Source organism: Henckelia pumila, chromosome 1 (assembly GCF_033568475.1).
Source record: "Henckelia pumila isolate YLH828 chromosome 1, ASM3356847v2, whole genome shotgun sequence".
Classification (NCBI taxonomy): Eukaryota; Viridiplantae; Streptophyta; class Magnoliopsida; order Lamiales; family Gesneriaceae; genus Henckelia; species Henckelia pumila.
Genome location: NC_133120.1, coordinates 125,351,333 through 125,367,722, shown reverse-complemented (window position 1 = coordinate 125,367,722; position 16,390 = coordinate 125,351,333). Strand labels below are relative to the sequence as shown.

General features: G+C 36.6%; 1 protein-coding gene and 1 long non-coding RNA gene across 2 annotated transcripts in view; both read right to left on the bottom strand.

Moving 5' to 3' along the window:
* Positions 1-12,639, bottom strand: part of LOC140877122 (uncharacterized) — a 32,388-nt gene extending 19,749 nt beyond the window's left edge. Inside the window, exons 1-2 of the long non-coding RNA XR_012149250.1 lie at positions 12,547-12,639; positions 12,374-12,475 (exon numbers count right to left, since the gene is read on the bottom strand). This is a non-coding gene — a long non-coding RNA (uncharacterized lncRNA). The remainder of the gene's footprint in view (positions 1-12,373; positions 12,476-12,546) is intronic.
* Positions 12,640-13,963: 1,324 nt separating this feature from the next.
* On the bottom strand, positions 13,964-15,808 carry LOC140873948 (uncharacterized). The gene is made up of 3 exons (XM_073277231.1): positions 14,556-15,808; positions 14,343-14,430; positions 13,964-14,236 (listed from the first exon to the last, which is right to left on the bottom strand). Exons 1-3 carry the CDS (start codon positions 15,806-15,808, stop codon positions 13,964-13,966), a joined length of 1,614 nt encoding a protein of 537 aa, XP_073133332.1.
* Between the last annotated feature and the right edge of the window lie 582 nt (positions 15,809-16,390).

Sequence of the window (16,390 nt, the reverse complement as noted above, 5' to 3'; positions counted from 1 at the left end):
CGCATGCGAGATGAGACTTCTGTCCGTGAGCATGGGGTACACATGATTGTGTTAATTGAAAAATTGGTAACACTCGATTTGACTTTGGAGCATGAACTAAACGCGGACTTGTTACTTCTTTCTCTTCCTTCGTCGTTTGACGGATTTGTGGTGAACTTCAATATGAACAAGATAGAGGCCACCCTTGAAGAGATGGTCAATATGCTTGTGTCTTATGAGGCCACATTAAAGAAGGATAAACCGGTACTCTTGGTTGGCTCCTCTTCTTACTCCAAGAAGGGGCCAAGTGAAAAGGGTAAGAAATGTTCTGCCCCACCCAAGAAAATTGTACCATGTACAAAAGAAGGGAAAGACAAAAGCTTCAAACGTGAACATATCTGGAGATGTTTGCCATCACTGCAAGAAACCCGATCATTGGAAACGTAACTGCAAGGAATACCTCGAGCAGTTGCGAACTGCAAAGCGTATGTTTTACATTGAAATAAATGTTTCACTTAATACTACTTCTTGGGTATTGGATACCGGATGTGGATCTCACATTTGCAATGATTTGCAGGTGATGACAAGAAGTCGTAAGCTTAGGATGGGTGAGATCCAGCTGAGGCTCGAAAATGATTCCAGAGTTGAAGCCAAAGCAGTGGGAGACGTTTATTTAGTTTTGCAGAACGATTTTAAGTTACTTTTAAGAGATGTTTTATTTGTGCCAGATTTGATTAAAAACATTATTTCCGTTTCTATGCTTAATAGAGATGGTTTTTCTTGCAATTTTGTGAATGAGATTTGCAATATTTACAAGAATGAATGTTTAATTGGAAATGGACAACTTGAAAATGATCTATATAACTTAAAATTAAAAGACGTTCCAATTAATTATGTTGATAAACCGGTAACAACAAATAAAAGGAAAAACTATAGTCAAAACCCGGCAAACCTTTGGCATGCTAGGCTAGGTCATATTTCCTCAAGGAGGATGAACAAGCTAGTGGGAGAGGGCATGTTTGATATGTCTGATATTAACTCTCTACCTACTTGTGAGTCCTGCCTAAAAGAAAAAATGACTAAATCTCCTTTCAAAGGGAAGCTTGAGCGTAGTCAAAACCTGTTGGATTTGATCCATACAAATGTTTGTGGACCATTTAGTATCGGTACTAAATTTGGTCACACCTACTTTATTACCTTTACTGATGATTATTCAAGGTATGGGTATTTATATTTAATGAAATATAAGTCTGAATCATTTGAAAAGTTCAAAGAATTCAAGGCTAAAGTAGAAAACAAACAAGGTAGAAGTATTAAAGAACTTCGATCGGATCGAGGTGGAGAATACTTAAGTACCGAGTTTTTGAGCTATCTAAAAGAGAATGGGATTCTCTCTCAGTGGACTCCTCCTATGACACCTCAGCTGAATGGTGTCTCGGAGCGTCGCAATCGAACTTTGTTGGACATGGTTCGATCTATGATGAGCTTCACTGCGCTCCCACCTTTGTTTTGGGGCTATGCGTTTGAAACGGCGGTAATGTTGTTGAACAATGTCCACACTAAAGCAGTAGATAAAATTCCATACGAGTTATGGAATGGCAAAGCTCCTAAGTATTCGTACTTAAGGATTTGGGGATGTCCTACTTACATAAAGCAGATAGTGGGAGATAAGTTGGATAGTCGATCCACCTTATGTTATTTTGTAGGATATCCGAAGAATTCAATCGGATATTATTTCTATCATCCTAATGAAACAAAAGTGTTTGTTTTGAGGAATGCCATCTTTATGAAGAAGGAGTTTTTATTAGATAAGAAAGGCAAGATGATGGAACTCGAAGAAATTTGAGAAGAACCTGAGATACAAAATAACGATCCCACACCTCAAGAACCTTCAGTGGACACGCCTACATCTAGGAGATCCGAGAGGACTTCTAGACCTCCTATTCGATATGGTCTTCTTCTTGAAAGGGATCAAAGTGAACCCGACATTGGATGTGATCCAAGAAACTTCAAGGAAGCAATTTCTGATGCGGATTCGAATTTATGGCTTGATGCTATGCAGTCGAAAATACACTCGATGCATACAAACCAAGTTTGTTCTTTAGTAGATCCTCCCGATGGAATTGTTCCAATAGGGTGTAAATGGATCTACAAGAGAAAACTTGGGCCTGATGGCAAGGTACTCACCTACAAGGCACGATTGGTAGCAAAAAGTTATACTCAAAGACAAGGAGTTGACTATGATGAAACCTTTTCACCAGTCGCAATGTTCAAGTCCATAAGAATCCTTATTGCCATAGCAGCATGGTATGACTATGAGATATGGCAAATGGATGTGAAGATTGCATTTCTTAATGGAAACATTAAGAAAAAAATCTATATGATGCAGCCCGAGGGATTCACATCCATGGGAAGCGAGCATAAGGTATGCAAGCTTCAGAGATCAATTTATGGTCTCAAACAAGCATCAAAAAGTTGGAACCAGAAATTTGATGAAACAATAAAGGACTTTGGTTTCATCAAAAACCCGGAGGAACCGTGCGTGTACAAGAAAGTAGTTAAGGATGCGGTGACGTTCTTAGTGCTTTATGTTGATGACATCCTACTCATTGGGAATGACGTAGGGATGTTGCAGTCAACAAAGATATGGTTATCAGGTAAATTCTCGATGAAGGATTTGGGTGAGGCCTCCTATATTCTAGGGATACAGATCTATAGAGATAGATCTAAGAGAATGATAGGACTCACTCAAGCAACCTACATCGACACCATATTGAAAAGGTTTTCTATGGATGAGTCCAAGAGAGGACATCTACCTATGTGTCATGGAGTTTCTCTATCCAAGTCTATGTGTCCCAAGACTGACGAAGAGATAGAGAAAATGGCACACATACCATATGCATCAGCCATAGGTAGTATTATGTATGGGATAATATCTACCAGACCGGATGTATCCTTTGCTCTGAGTGTCACGAGCAGATATCAGGCCAACCCCGGTCAAATGCATTGGAAAGCCGTGAAGGATATTCTTAAGTACTTGAGAAGGACTAAGAATATATTCATGGTTTATGGAGGAAGAGAAATTGAAATTGGAAGGCTATACCGACTCTAGCTTCCAAAGCGACGTGCATGACTCAAAGTCAACCTCTGGATTTGTATTCATGCTCAATGGCGGTGCTGTCTCTTGGAAGAGTTCCAAGCAGGACACCACAACGGATTCCACCACTGAGGCAGAATACATTGCAGCATCAGCTGCTTTAAAGAGGCCGTTTGGATGAGGAATTTCGTCCAAGAGTTGGGCGTAATTCCTGAAGCTGTTGGTCCAGTTCCGGTGTACTGCGACAACACTGGTGTCGTTGCTCAGGCAAAGGAACCAAAGTCTCATCAAAGATCCAAACACATACTGAGGAAATACCACATCATCCGGGAGATTGTGGAAAGAGGAGACATCACTGTCGAGAGAGTGGCCTCTACAGACAATATCGCTGATCCACTTACTAAGCCCTTGCCAGGACCATTGTTTGACAAACATCGCGAAGCAATGGGATTACGTAGTATGACTAGTTGGCTTTAGGGCAAGTGGGAGATTGAAAGAGTGGGTGCCCGGTTAGCCAACTTGTGGCTAAGGGCTTTTATGACTCTATGTATAAACAATCTTTGTTTAATATAATTTACATTCATTAATGGCATTTTCTCTGTCTTTCTTCATATTGTTATATTGTGATATACTATTGTTATTTTGATAAAGACCTTGAATATATTATAGTGTAAGTAAGATGAGATAGTGAATAAAGAGATATCACTATTATGAAACACATCTTATAGTCACTGTATATTCTAAACAGTTCCTAGTCAATTGACCCGTCCGCTAATAAGGATAAGGATCGCTCGAGATTGAGACTAGCATTTGTGATGCCAAGTACCACGTTTCATTGGTATTGAACATGGAGATGTTCAAAGCATGCAAATGGATATTCATATGATGAATGATCGAACTACCCTATTCGGACTTTCCAAGTGGTTATTATTATTTGAGTGGATAAGTCCGCGGTTTTGGTTGTACACCATTAGTCCTTACTACTTGAAACATCATTGAGACTCTATATGCTAGTACTGTACTTTGACTCGTTTACCGACTCTATTAGGGTCATCAGGTGTCGGGATTGGGTACAGTTATGACACATATAGGAGTCGATGCTTTGTTGTCAAGGATTCACCACATACTTGCGAGTGTGGATATCCTATGCGATCTGAAGAGATATTAGTGTGATGAATCTCTGGCCAAAGTACATGATGTATTTTAGGTTACTCGGTTTTCCTAGTAGCACATGCAATGTCACTATTTGATCTTCAAGATGCATTGCATAGTTATCGAATCTCGAACGACTCTCGATATACCAATGGTTGTTGATTCGATCGGGATATATGGATGAAAGGACCGTACTGTACGCTAACCAAAATCTACTGGTTCTTGCAGGCACTATCAGTGATACCTAGGGAATCATGAGACGATGTTGCTAGACGCTCTTACCATGATTCGATGGGTAAGTCGGAAATTGTTGTTCCGAATCACAAGGAGTTGTGAGCCCATGGCTAGCTGTATCCCTGAACCATTGAGGGTCACACAAGTAATGGATTACTAAACCCCGTTGAGATAGTTAAATTTAAAGATTTAAATTTAATGAAAAAGAAGTTGGACTTCTTAACTAAAGGGAGTTGAATTTCCTAAAATGACATAGGGATGGACATTTTTGGAAATCACTGAATTGAGATTCAGAAAAATTATCTTGACTTCAAAAGATGCAGAAATGGTTTCTGTGCACATTGGTAAAATCAGTTTATCAATCGGAGTCACGATGAATTTTATATTAATTTCTATAATAACAGGCTTGGCTTGTTGGGCTTAAGTTATGGATTGTGGGCCCTAAGAAGTTAAAGTCCTAATACAATTATAACTTAATCTAGTCTAGAAATTATCTATAAATACATGTGTAGTGTTCGAAAATTACACACAATTCCTCTTGCAATTTTCGAATTACACACATATATTTTCAAGGGGATTTTTCGAAAATCCTCTACTCCTTTTAGAGATAATTCAGGCTGTGATTTTTGTGAAAAATTACATTCTGAATTGACAGATCAAATCTGTTTATTTTCTTCGATAAACATCTGATTGATTTTTAGTGCAATCAATCAGAGGGTTTTAGTTTTCTATTTGTGGACTTAATTTCGAAGGTTGATCGTGATAGTCATCGGTTCCCGAGATTTACAAGAAGAGCAGATTAAATTCTGTTGGAGTCCATAATCAAGTCCTAGCTTGAAGAGGTAAAAATATTTAATTGTGAATTTATATTTTTACTTGTAAGATTTTAATCGTTAGGATTTGATACCCACGATATGGAATCGTTCCATATCGAAAAATAAAATTTTTAAACTTCCGCTGCTCCGGGTATCACATCCGTGTGATCAGAGAACGCATGTTCCAACACTTTGTCCTCTTTTGCTAAGGGAATTTGGTGATACCCTTGGTAAACATCCAAAAAGCTGAGTAATTCATGCCCTGCATTTGAATCGACAAGCTGATCGATTCTAGGTATGGGTAGCAATCTTTATGGCATGCTTTATTCAAATCTCGAAAATCTACACACATACACCATTTTCCCGTAGATTTTTTAGTCTAAGACTATGTTAGACAACCAGGTCGGGAAGTGGATTTCTTCAATATGCCCAGCCCTTAGTAACTCGTCCACCTGCTCCTTTATTATTGAATCTTTTTCAGGACCGAAGTGTCTTTTCTTTTGAATAATAGGGCGACAGCCCTTTATTACATTGAGTTTGTGCTCTGCTAGTTCCCGATGGACCCCTACCAGTTCTGAAACTGACCATGCAAAAACATCTTTATTTTTTCCAAACATTCCAATAAGGTTTGCTTTAGCTGTGCTTCAAGGGTTCGAGCAATTTTTATCGTCCCCGAAGGAGGGGAGATCATGATTTCCTCAATTTCTTCTTCAGCGATGACAGCTGTGTCTTCTATCAGGTTGATTTTTTTCATGCTAGAAAGTCCAGGTCTGTCAACTCTATCCATCCTGGTCACCTTTTGTTCTATTCTGACTTCCTCGATCCACATAGCATTTTCGAGCAATAACTTGATCATCTTGTACTTCACCGATCTCATTACCCACTGGGAACTTTATTTTCTGATGCAGATATGATGCGATGGCCATGAAAGTGGTCATGGCAGGTCGACCCAGTATGGCGTTATAGGCAGACGGAGCATCTACTATAATAAAGCTCACAATCCTGGTTTTGCGACCGTTGCCTTTCCCAAGAGTTAGGGGTAGATGTACTAACCCAACAGGCCGGATTGCATGACCCGTGAAACCAAAGAGTGATGTAACGACGAGCTCCATTTTGTACTGCCCCAGGTCCATTTGATCGATAGCTTCTTGGAATAGAACATTGACAGAACTACCTGAATCCACAAATATCCGGGCCACATCGTAATTCGCGACCATGGCCCTTATTACCAGTGCATCATTATGGTAGCTAGAAACCCCTTTTAAATCTTCCGGCCCAAAAGAGAGGTTCGGGCCAGTTTTGACAGTCTGATTGTCAATCTCCATATTTATTAATTTTCGGCTGCTAGTTTTCCTAGCTCGATTAGAATCTCCATCTGTAGGGCCTCCAGAAATCATATTGATAATTCCTCGAGCAGGAGGGGCCGGTCTTTGATGAGCTCGGTCATCCCTGGGTTGGTCTTGATTTGGATGATTGAAGTCTTCGTGGGGAGGAACAGTCCTGACTCTTTGTCTTGACCTTCATCCCTGTCCCCTGTTCGGGCGATACCCCTCTTGACGGGTCAATATATTTTTTTAATTCAGAGTGTTGATGTATTATCCTTTCAATCTCTTGATCTAATTGACGACAGTTCTCCGTAGTGTGCCCATACTCATTATGAAAGTGACAATATTTATCCGATTCCCTATTCCGAGGTCCCTTCTCAGTCCATGGAGGCCTTTGCGTGAGTTTCCGATCGTCACAAATTTGAAGAGCTCGGACTTTGCACATGCGCAAAGGAGTGAAAGAGGTGAATTCTCCCAATAGTGCGGGTCGGAATGGCTGTCCCATCCCGGAATTACTGCTCGGAACCCTATTGTTCTTTGAACTTTTTGGTCGTTCCCTCTTCACAACTGCTCGTGAGACCTGTATTTCTTCCATGTTGACATATTTCTCAGCTCGGGCGAGTAATTCCTCGTATGTCTCCGGCGACCTCTTTATTATAGATTTGAGAAAATCTTTTGTATCCAGCCGTTGCATGAAGGCACTGATGAGCAAGTCTGGGGTAGCCATGGGTACCTCGAGAGCCAAGGCACTAAACCTGCGGATATATGTTCTCAAATTTTCATGTTCTCGTTGCTTGATTGCAAAGAGGCTGAAAGTAGTGGTAGGATGCTTTTTGCTACTAGCAAAGTGATGCAAAAAGGATTTGCTAAAATCCTTGAATTCCTTGATCTCCCCAGGGCGTAGCATATTGAACCATTGCTGGGCTGGTCCTATGAGAGTTGTAAGGAAAGACCTTCACTTAATCTGGTCAGAGTATTTATGCAACAGAGCTGCATTCTCTAAGCGTGCTAAATGGTCTTCAGGATCTCCTTTACCATCATACTCCCCGACGTGAGGCAATTTGAATTGTTTGGGGAGATCAGCGTCCAATATCTCCTGAGTAAAAAGAATGTTTCTGGTTGTGGTAGCTAGGTACCCGGCCTGCTTCTTCCTTAGCTTCTCCATCTCCTCCTTCAACTTTTTGATCTCCTCGAGGTGGGCATTATGATCGGGGTGTGGAGGATTGACCTCACCCCTTTCCGCCAAAGCCCTCTGAATAGCCTGAGTTACTAACTCCTCTAAATTTGGGTGATTTCCATTCTGATTAGCCATCGAAACTCTTTTTCTTAAAATTCCCACAGACGGCGCCAATTGATGATGTCGAAATTTTACCTCGGGTTCGGTCTGGTAGAATGGATCCTCCAACTCCTTTATGAAGCAGGTCGGGTCGGGCACCACTTAGATCTGCACAAGCAACAGCTAGGTCAAGGGGCGCCGAAAGTGTTTTCGGCGTGACCCCTCCGATGCCTAAGTCAGTGGCTTGAAGGCAGAGAGTATGATTAATGTGAAAACTGAGAGATATGAGTGAGTGAATGTGTGATGAATAGTGAATAATGAAACCATAACAATACCTGTATTTATAGGAGAAAATAGAGTAAGTTACCTAGTCGAATTATAACATGTTCTGTACTAGGACTCTTCATTCATTGGTCCGCCCTTGAGCTTATCCCTATCTCATCCATATCTGTGCAATGGTCAAGCTTATCGTCAATGTATTCGAGTTTCACTTGAACTAGAAAACCTACCAAGCCCACTGGGCCCCAGCTCGGGTTGGCCCATTAACAGCAGTTCAGGTCTTGACGTGCCCTAACATGTAGAAAACTGGGCTGAACCTTATCTCTAATAATAATCCTATAATTGGGTCAACCCTCTTAAACCCATATTGAACGGGTTCAAGTTAAAATAATTTCTCGAGGTATCATCATCCATATCCATTCACAAACTGAAGAAACCCAGAAACAGAGGGAAACACCATACAAAAGAATAAATTAATTAATATATACTATTAGATGGAGCATAAGACATTAGTACGTACCCAAACCAAGGAAAGATGTACAAAAAAAAACATTTAATCTAAACTCAAATCCAAAATAGAATAAGTAATTTAGTGCAAGTAATTAAATGCATTTGTCTTTTGGTTGGAGAACAACCCATAAATAAATTGGGCGGAGCTTATGTAGGCCCAATGTGGGCAGTTGCCTACACTGGGCCAATAAAAAAAGGTTCATATATATGTGCACAGCTTTCGTGTGTAGGTAGGGAAAAAAAAAAGGCTTATGTATGTACACAGCTTTGGTGTGTAGGGCATGTATGTGTAAACATGAGAATCTTGGACTTGTGAATTTAATCTAATCAATAACAAAATTACATGTTCAGTAGTTAATGGTCAAATTAAAATTAGATTCAAAAAGGAAAAAAAAATTGATTTATAATTTTAATATTCTTTCAACTATGACCGTTCTTATTTTTTAAAAAAACTTAATGTATTAAGATAATTAATTTTATAAGAATAAAGAATATTTTTATCAATACACTTTCCTAATACAAATATAAGTATATACATATTGAAAAAGTAAATATCAAAATTTTGAAACACACACACACACATATCAATTTAAACTAATATATTTATCAATCCAATTATATTAATATTTTTAAAATAAATATATAATTCTAAAAAAAATAATTAATGTAAAGTTGTAAATAAATAAAATTTCATTTTTAAATAATTAATTTCAATTTAAACACATATTCTCCAAAAATTCCTTCTTCAACGACCTAATATTCATTCATTAATATTATCTGACAAAATACCAACTCAACCAAATAATTGTAGCCAATCGCAACATTTTCTTAGTACACACATAAAATAATATAACAAATGTATTTCATTCTAATCAGGGCCGTTCTTATTTGGAGGCAGAAGAGTCATTCGACTCAGGCCCATTTTATTTCGGGGCCCATAATTTTGAAAAAAATTATTATATAAAAGTGTAAATTGATCCAATATAAATTAATAATTATTTGGTTTTATTCATATCACAGGAAATTTTTTTCTTTTGCCTACTGCCTAATATAAGTTTTTTTATTTTATTTTTGGGCCTATTGATAAATTTATTTATGAAGTTTATTATTCCTAGGTCTCTTGATAATTTTTTTCAAATATAAATTATTTTTTTTGTGTCCAATATAAAAAAAAAACTTTTTTTATTTCCTAAATTTATTATTATAGTAGTGTAATTGGACCAATATAAAAACATATTTCTGAGTCATAGGGGTTGTTCTGATATTAATGAGGACGATTTTTTTTTTCAGAGTTGACATTCTTGAAGTTCTCATTACCAAGAAAAACAAAGTCGGCAATGGATGTAGTGAATTACTTGAAAAAAATAGATGAATATTTTCTCAAATGCTCACATTGCTTATAAAATGTTGTTGACTATACTTTTTACAGTTGTAAGTGCAAAACAAAATTTCTCAAATTTGAAGCTCTTCAAAACATTTCCTCAATAAACCATGTCATAAGAAAAGATTGAATGAATTGGTTATTGTTGAAAAATTTAGTTTTGGTATTTACAAAGTCTAAAAAAAAGCCAAACTAATTGAGCAACTAAAAAGCGCTAAACTGATATTCGGAACTAAACTACGTCATCATCAACGACCGCGCTCAACTGGCTAAGGGATGCAGTTTACCTCGCTAAACTGAATCCATCAGTTTACCCTTGCCAAACTGACTGCATCAGTTTACCCACAACAGTTTACTACCCTGCCATTTCTGGATAAGATCATCCGTACTCTGACAACTCTGCAGAAGGTAGTGCCGCGATACTAAGGGAATGTCGGCTCCAAAATTCGTTGATGATAGTGACAAATCCAACGGGAATTATTTAAATCCTATCTGAAGGACAATTTGAATTTATGACCGTTGGCAATCCAAAGGGTATAAATAGAGATCTTAATCAATCTCAGGAGTCACTGATGTTCTGAAAACTCTGCCATTCTTGCGAGAATACAAAAAGCTTCATACGCTCAAGATTTGATCAAGGAACTCGAAGCACAAACGCTGAAGTATTATTCTGATCATTGTAGGATCATTTTTGTGCTAAGAATTTCGAGTTGTATTCATTCTATTCTCTTATCAGTCTAGGACTGAAACTAAAGTGTTGTACTAGGAGTTCTTGTTTAGGCAGTGTCTAAGTCCTAAACTGGATCGGGGTTTTGCAAATTGCTTGTAAAATTCAAAGTCTTCTAGTGAAATCCTTCCGAGGTGGAAGAAGGGGTGACGTATGAGTGTTTGAAATCTCCGAACATCCATAAACAACTGCTTGTACTATTTCAGTTTACTCACCTTCACCACACACCCTAAACTGATATTCACTCAATTTTTTAAATCTGCAGTTTGACATATTTCTGCACATATTTTGTTTGTCAAACTACATCTGACATTAAGATAAGTCTCGAATTCAATCACTAAACCGATCGAGTTCAATATTTCTTACTAAACTGCTTGAAAGTATATTCACCCCCCTCTAAACTTTCAACCGATCCTAACAGTTATGTTATTAATTGAGGAAAAAAATTTCTGAACAATTTAATAAATATTTTTAGCTCTAAACTGTTAGACGAGTTATTTTATAGCAATCATTTTGTACATGTTTTATCTTATCACTCAATCAAAATAGAAAATTTTGACTATTGCACATTTTTTAGATCGAAAAATTTGTTATTAGTCTAAAAGAATATAAACCTACATTATGATATAGGGGCCTTTTTTAGAATTTAGACTCAGACCCAAAAATTATTAGGATCGACCCTGATTCTAATTTCAATTGGTCATTTTACATCCCTATGCCACCAATGACCACCCCTTCTCCCCACGTCTAGTCGTATGATCTGGAATGCGCCACCTCCTACGCGGTGCTTAGTTTAGTTTTTTGTTAATGTCATGATGATAAGCCACTCTTCATTTTGTTTAACACCCACTCTTGATGATCATATTGGATTGTTTTTTGCGGGGTTCTTTTTGTTTGTAGTTTCAATTGAAGTGATGATTGTTTTTATATGAAGAAACCTTTCCACCGTTGTCATCCCTTCATAGATCCATGTACGGTCGCCTACACTGAATGAAAATGCTAGCTCCGCCCATCTGCCCATTGTTTTCTTTGTTTAACAATAATTGTGGCTTAATTCGAGATTTATTCAAGATCAATTATTGTGATAAAATTGAAAATGAAGACAAAAATAACAAGTATGGGAACACATGCTATTTATAAGACATTTTGTGGGTACATGCAAATTCACATGTAGAGGAACTTAAACTTTTTATATTCATTTTAAATCAACATGCCATTCATCCTAGGCACATGAAAAATAGCCATTACTAGGAATTAAAAAAAAAAAAAAAGCAATCACAAAGCAACACTGGCACTCCCTCTATAGCCTGCATTCTTGAAAAGAATGGAGAAAATGTCCGAAAGGAACCAGCATCATTTCACAACTTTATCAATATCCATTCACAAACTGAACAAACCCAAAAAGGTGACCAAATAAACATACTCACAAACACACTTTGCATGTGATTATACACCCACAGAGACACGGAAAGAACATGAAGTCATAAAATATACACTTGGCAATTACAAATTGTGTAAACATGTGCCACAATATTATAAACACCAAACAATCACTTTAAGATAAAAAATTCAGTCCAAGAATATTGAAAGATACTTACATGTTTTTGTGCAACATAATCGTTCTTCCAATGTCTTTCTTTGTGAAAGAATTGCTCGAAGGTGTCAATAACACTCGGAAGCTCTTCGGTCACAGGATTTGCCTTAAAAATAAAAATAAGTTATTATTATATACATTATGAAAGTAGAGTCACAATTTTTAAATAAAGCTTACACCAACATGATAATGTTGAACCAAAGTTTTTGATCCATGTGCATCCTCAAGTGGTCTACTAAACCGATTATTTGTATTCTTCTCAGATTTTTCGTACAAAATAATAATAATATCAGTGCAGTTAATACAAAATAGCTATCAACTAATATAATTAATGCTAACCATTTGTTCTTTTTTCCCAAAATAATCACAAAGAAAATTCCAATCATCTTGGTTTACTCCCTTGTACGGTTTCTGCTTTGGTGCATCTTTATTTTGCAACCCACCAAGTTGTTTCCAGTGTATCCTCATCTTGCACCTTTGTTCTCGAATAGCTATCATGGTGAGCCGTTCCACCTCTGCCTTCACCACACTCGTCTTTTCATATATAAATTTGGTCTACCCAAAATAAATTAAACAAAAAAACATTTATATTAATGCATAAATTATTACATAATTGGAAGAAAGCAATTAATTAATTTTTCAAACTTACAACAAGAAGATCGAAGATGAGTTGTTTTTGAACCATAGTAACATCCTCCCAAGCCATAACACTATGAGACATTGTATCTCGAACTATTGGAGCTATTAGATTATTAAACCATTTACCAGTTTCTCCAACACTGCCCCTTGTAAAATTTTCGAACTTGACCTCTAGTTTGTTTTTGTTCTTTATTAATGCTTTCTCGAGAACTTTACTACATGATTCTCGTCTCCATGTTCTTTGTCTAGTTTCTCCATCCCCTCCTGATCCACCTGTATGACCACCAGCACCAGAACTACTAGCATCCAAACTAGACATCCTGTAAAAAAAAATTAATAACACAAAAAAATGAATGACATCATAAATAATGAGATAAAAAAGACAATAACATATAGAAAAGAAAAATCGACAACAAGTAAAAACATATATTTCTTACTCCATCTGACGATGTGTCCTTAGTTTCACTTTCAATACTATCATCCTCATCGGTTTCAATAGAACCATGCCATCATCTTCTTCATCATATTCTTCTATTTTGTCATCTTCCAAAATATCATCATCAATCACAAAATCATCTATATTATGCAACAAATGCTCAATATGCATAACCTCGGTTGGTTCGATATCATCACGATGGATGCTGACATTCTCTAATTCTGGCAGTTCTACCACAAATTGCAATGATTGTGAATTGATTTCTTGCATTACTTGAACATCAGGACTAGTGTCCATATCATTTTCATATTCAATGTTAGGATATTCCCACAAATTACGTGGGACATAAGCTTTCACTTATTTCCAGAGTGGGCCATTCTTAATATCATTCATGTAATACACTGATTTCGCCTGTGATGCAAGTATGAATGAATCATTTTTGTACCATTATGCCCCAATATAAATGCTTGTGAATATATTGTGTTCGTGAATTCTTCTCTTCCTAGTATCAGTGTCAAATCATTTGCACTTGAACATCAACACTGTGCAATCTTTCAAATAACACAACTCTATAACTTCTTGAAGAACGCCGTAAAAGTTTAGCCCTCCGACTCCAGGTACAAGAATACCGCTATTTTGTGTGGTTCGTCTTACATCTCGTTGTTCAACAAGAAATTTAACGCCATTGATAATAGCCCCAGAGTATGAGTACGCAATGAAATTTGATCTATTAGCTAATTCATACAATTCACCTGTAACCTCGGATGATCCAGATGCTCGCATTTCATTAGCCTAGCAAATATTTGAAGAAGTATGATGTTTAAATTTCAGTTTGTGATAATATTATTTAGGATTCAATAATTTATCATATTGAGTATTTATACATGTTTTTATTTACCTTATCCCTAAACCACATTGGAAATTCAACTTCTTGTTGTTGTTCTACATCCCGCACTCCTCTAGCTAATAGATAATTTCGATGTTCCCTACATGATATTTAAAATAATATTAATTAATAATAATATGCATATAGGTAAAAACAATTATCGAAAAGCTATAGATGACTTACTCAATGTATTTTTCAACTTCTTGGCAATTATTTAGCACATACCACTCTGCCTTACTCCGTAAAGAAGGTTCAAGAACTTTGACCTCTTTCTTTCCCAACGGTCGACCAACATGCTTGAATATAGAAATAACTCGAGACGGGTGAGTGTTCAGAGTATCATCATTTCTTTCTAGGCGATTATATCTAGTTTCGATATCTCGAAAATACATCAAACAAAAGTTTAAAGTATCATTAACAATGTAAGCTTCAACGATTGACTCCTCTGGACATGCTCGATTGTGAACATATTGTTTGTAGATACCCATAGCTCGTTCAATTGCATACATCCATATAAAAAACACAGGACCACCCATCATTGTCTCTCGTGGTAAATGAATAATCAAGTGAACCATAATATCAAAGAACGCTGGAGGGAATATTCTTTCCAATTTGCACAAAATAAGAACCACATTTTTCTCCAACAATTCAAGATCACTTACGTTCAAAGTCTTGGCACATATTTGTTGGAAAAAATTACACAACTCAATTATGGTTTCACGGACTTCTTTGTTCAAGTATGGCCTGATTCCCGCTGGCAATAAACGCTGGAGCAAAACATGACAGTCATGAGACTTAAGCCCCAATATTTTACCAGTGGCCTCACTGACATTTTTTGATAAATTAGCAGCAAAACCATCTGGAAACTTCACCGATTTGATAAATTGAAGAAATAAACGTCTGTCTTCAACACTTAATGTATATATTGCTGGTGGCTTCTTCCACTTATTTCCATCTTTGTAGAGATGCAACTCTTTTCTTATCCCCATGTCTTGAAGGTCTAACCTCGCCTTTTCTATGTCTTTTGACTTTCCATCTATGTTCAACAAGGTGCCAAGAACACTATCACATACATTCTTCTCGATATGCATTACATCCAAGTTATGCCGAACTGGTAAGTATTGCCAATATTCAAGCTGAAAAAATATGCTTTTTTTGGACCAATTAAGCTCGAGAAGTGAACGCTTGCGCTTTATACCTCCATATTGCTTATTCTTTCCAGGAAGACCAACATGCACATGTTCTAATTGAGCTAATATATCTTCAGCAGTTAATTCTTTAGGAGGAGATCTCGGTTCCACCTTACCATCAAATTGTTTGTTTCGCCTCATTGGATCATTTAAAGGAAGAAAACGTCTATGTCCAATGTAAGCTATTTTACTCCTTATTCCTTTTGAAGGAGTTTTTTCATTACAAGTTGGGCATGCTTTATACCCTTTTGTACTCCATCCAGACATTAAAGCATACGTAATACCCATTTTCTAGGTTGAACTCTACCTTTCTCGGGTTCAACATCTTGAATTCAAATAAAAAAAATCCATAATTCTGCCACAGCATGTACACATATCACAATTTGTTGAGATTTGAAGGGACAAGGTTTTTTAATGTTTAAATTAAGAAATAAAAATATTAATAGCCATAATTAAATATTATTATAATATTTTATTAGGTTATAATTATTTTTCCAAGTTTAAGTTGAAATATTAAAGTAGTTTTTGATATCTTAATTTTTGAATAATGTTTTTACTTTTCTAGATATTATTGTATTATAATAAAGGAAAAAAAGTGCAAGTGATATATTGATTAATTTGAGTAATAGTAAATATAAAATATTAATTATTAAATTTAAATGTGTAGGAGGAAATGTAAGAAGAATGTCAAGAGAGAATTGAATTTATAAAAAATTGGCACTCTGACATAATAAAAATAAAAACAATAAATAAAAAAAAACAAAGTTATATGATCATGATTGAAACTCAACTGGTGATATCCCTGGAAGTTAAGGGTATCAGGGCTGGTACTCGGGGAAAGGAGGTAAAAGCTCCAGGTAGGTTGGACGC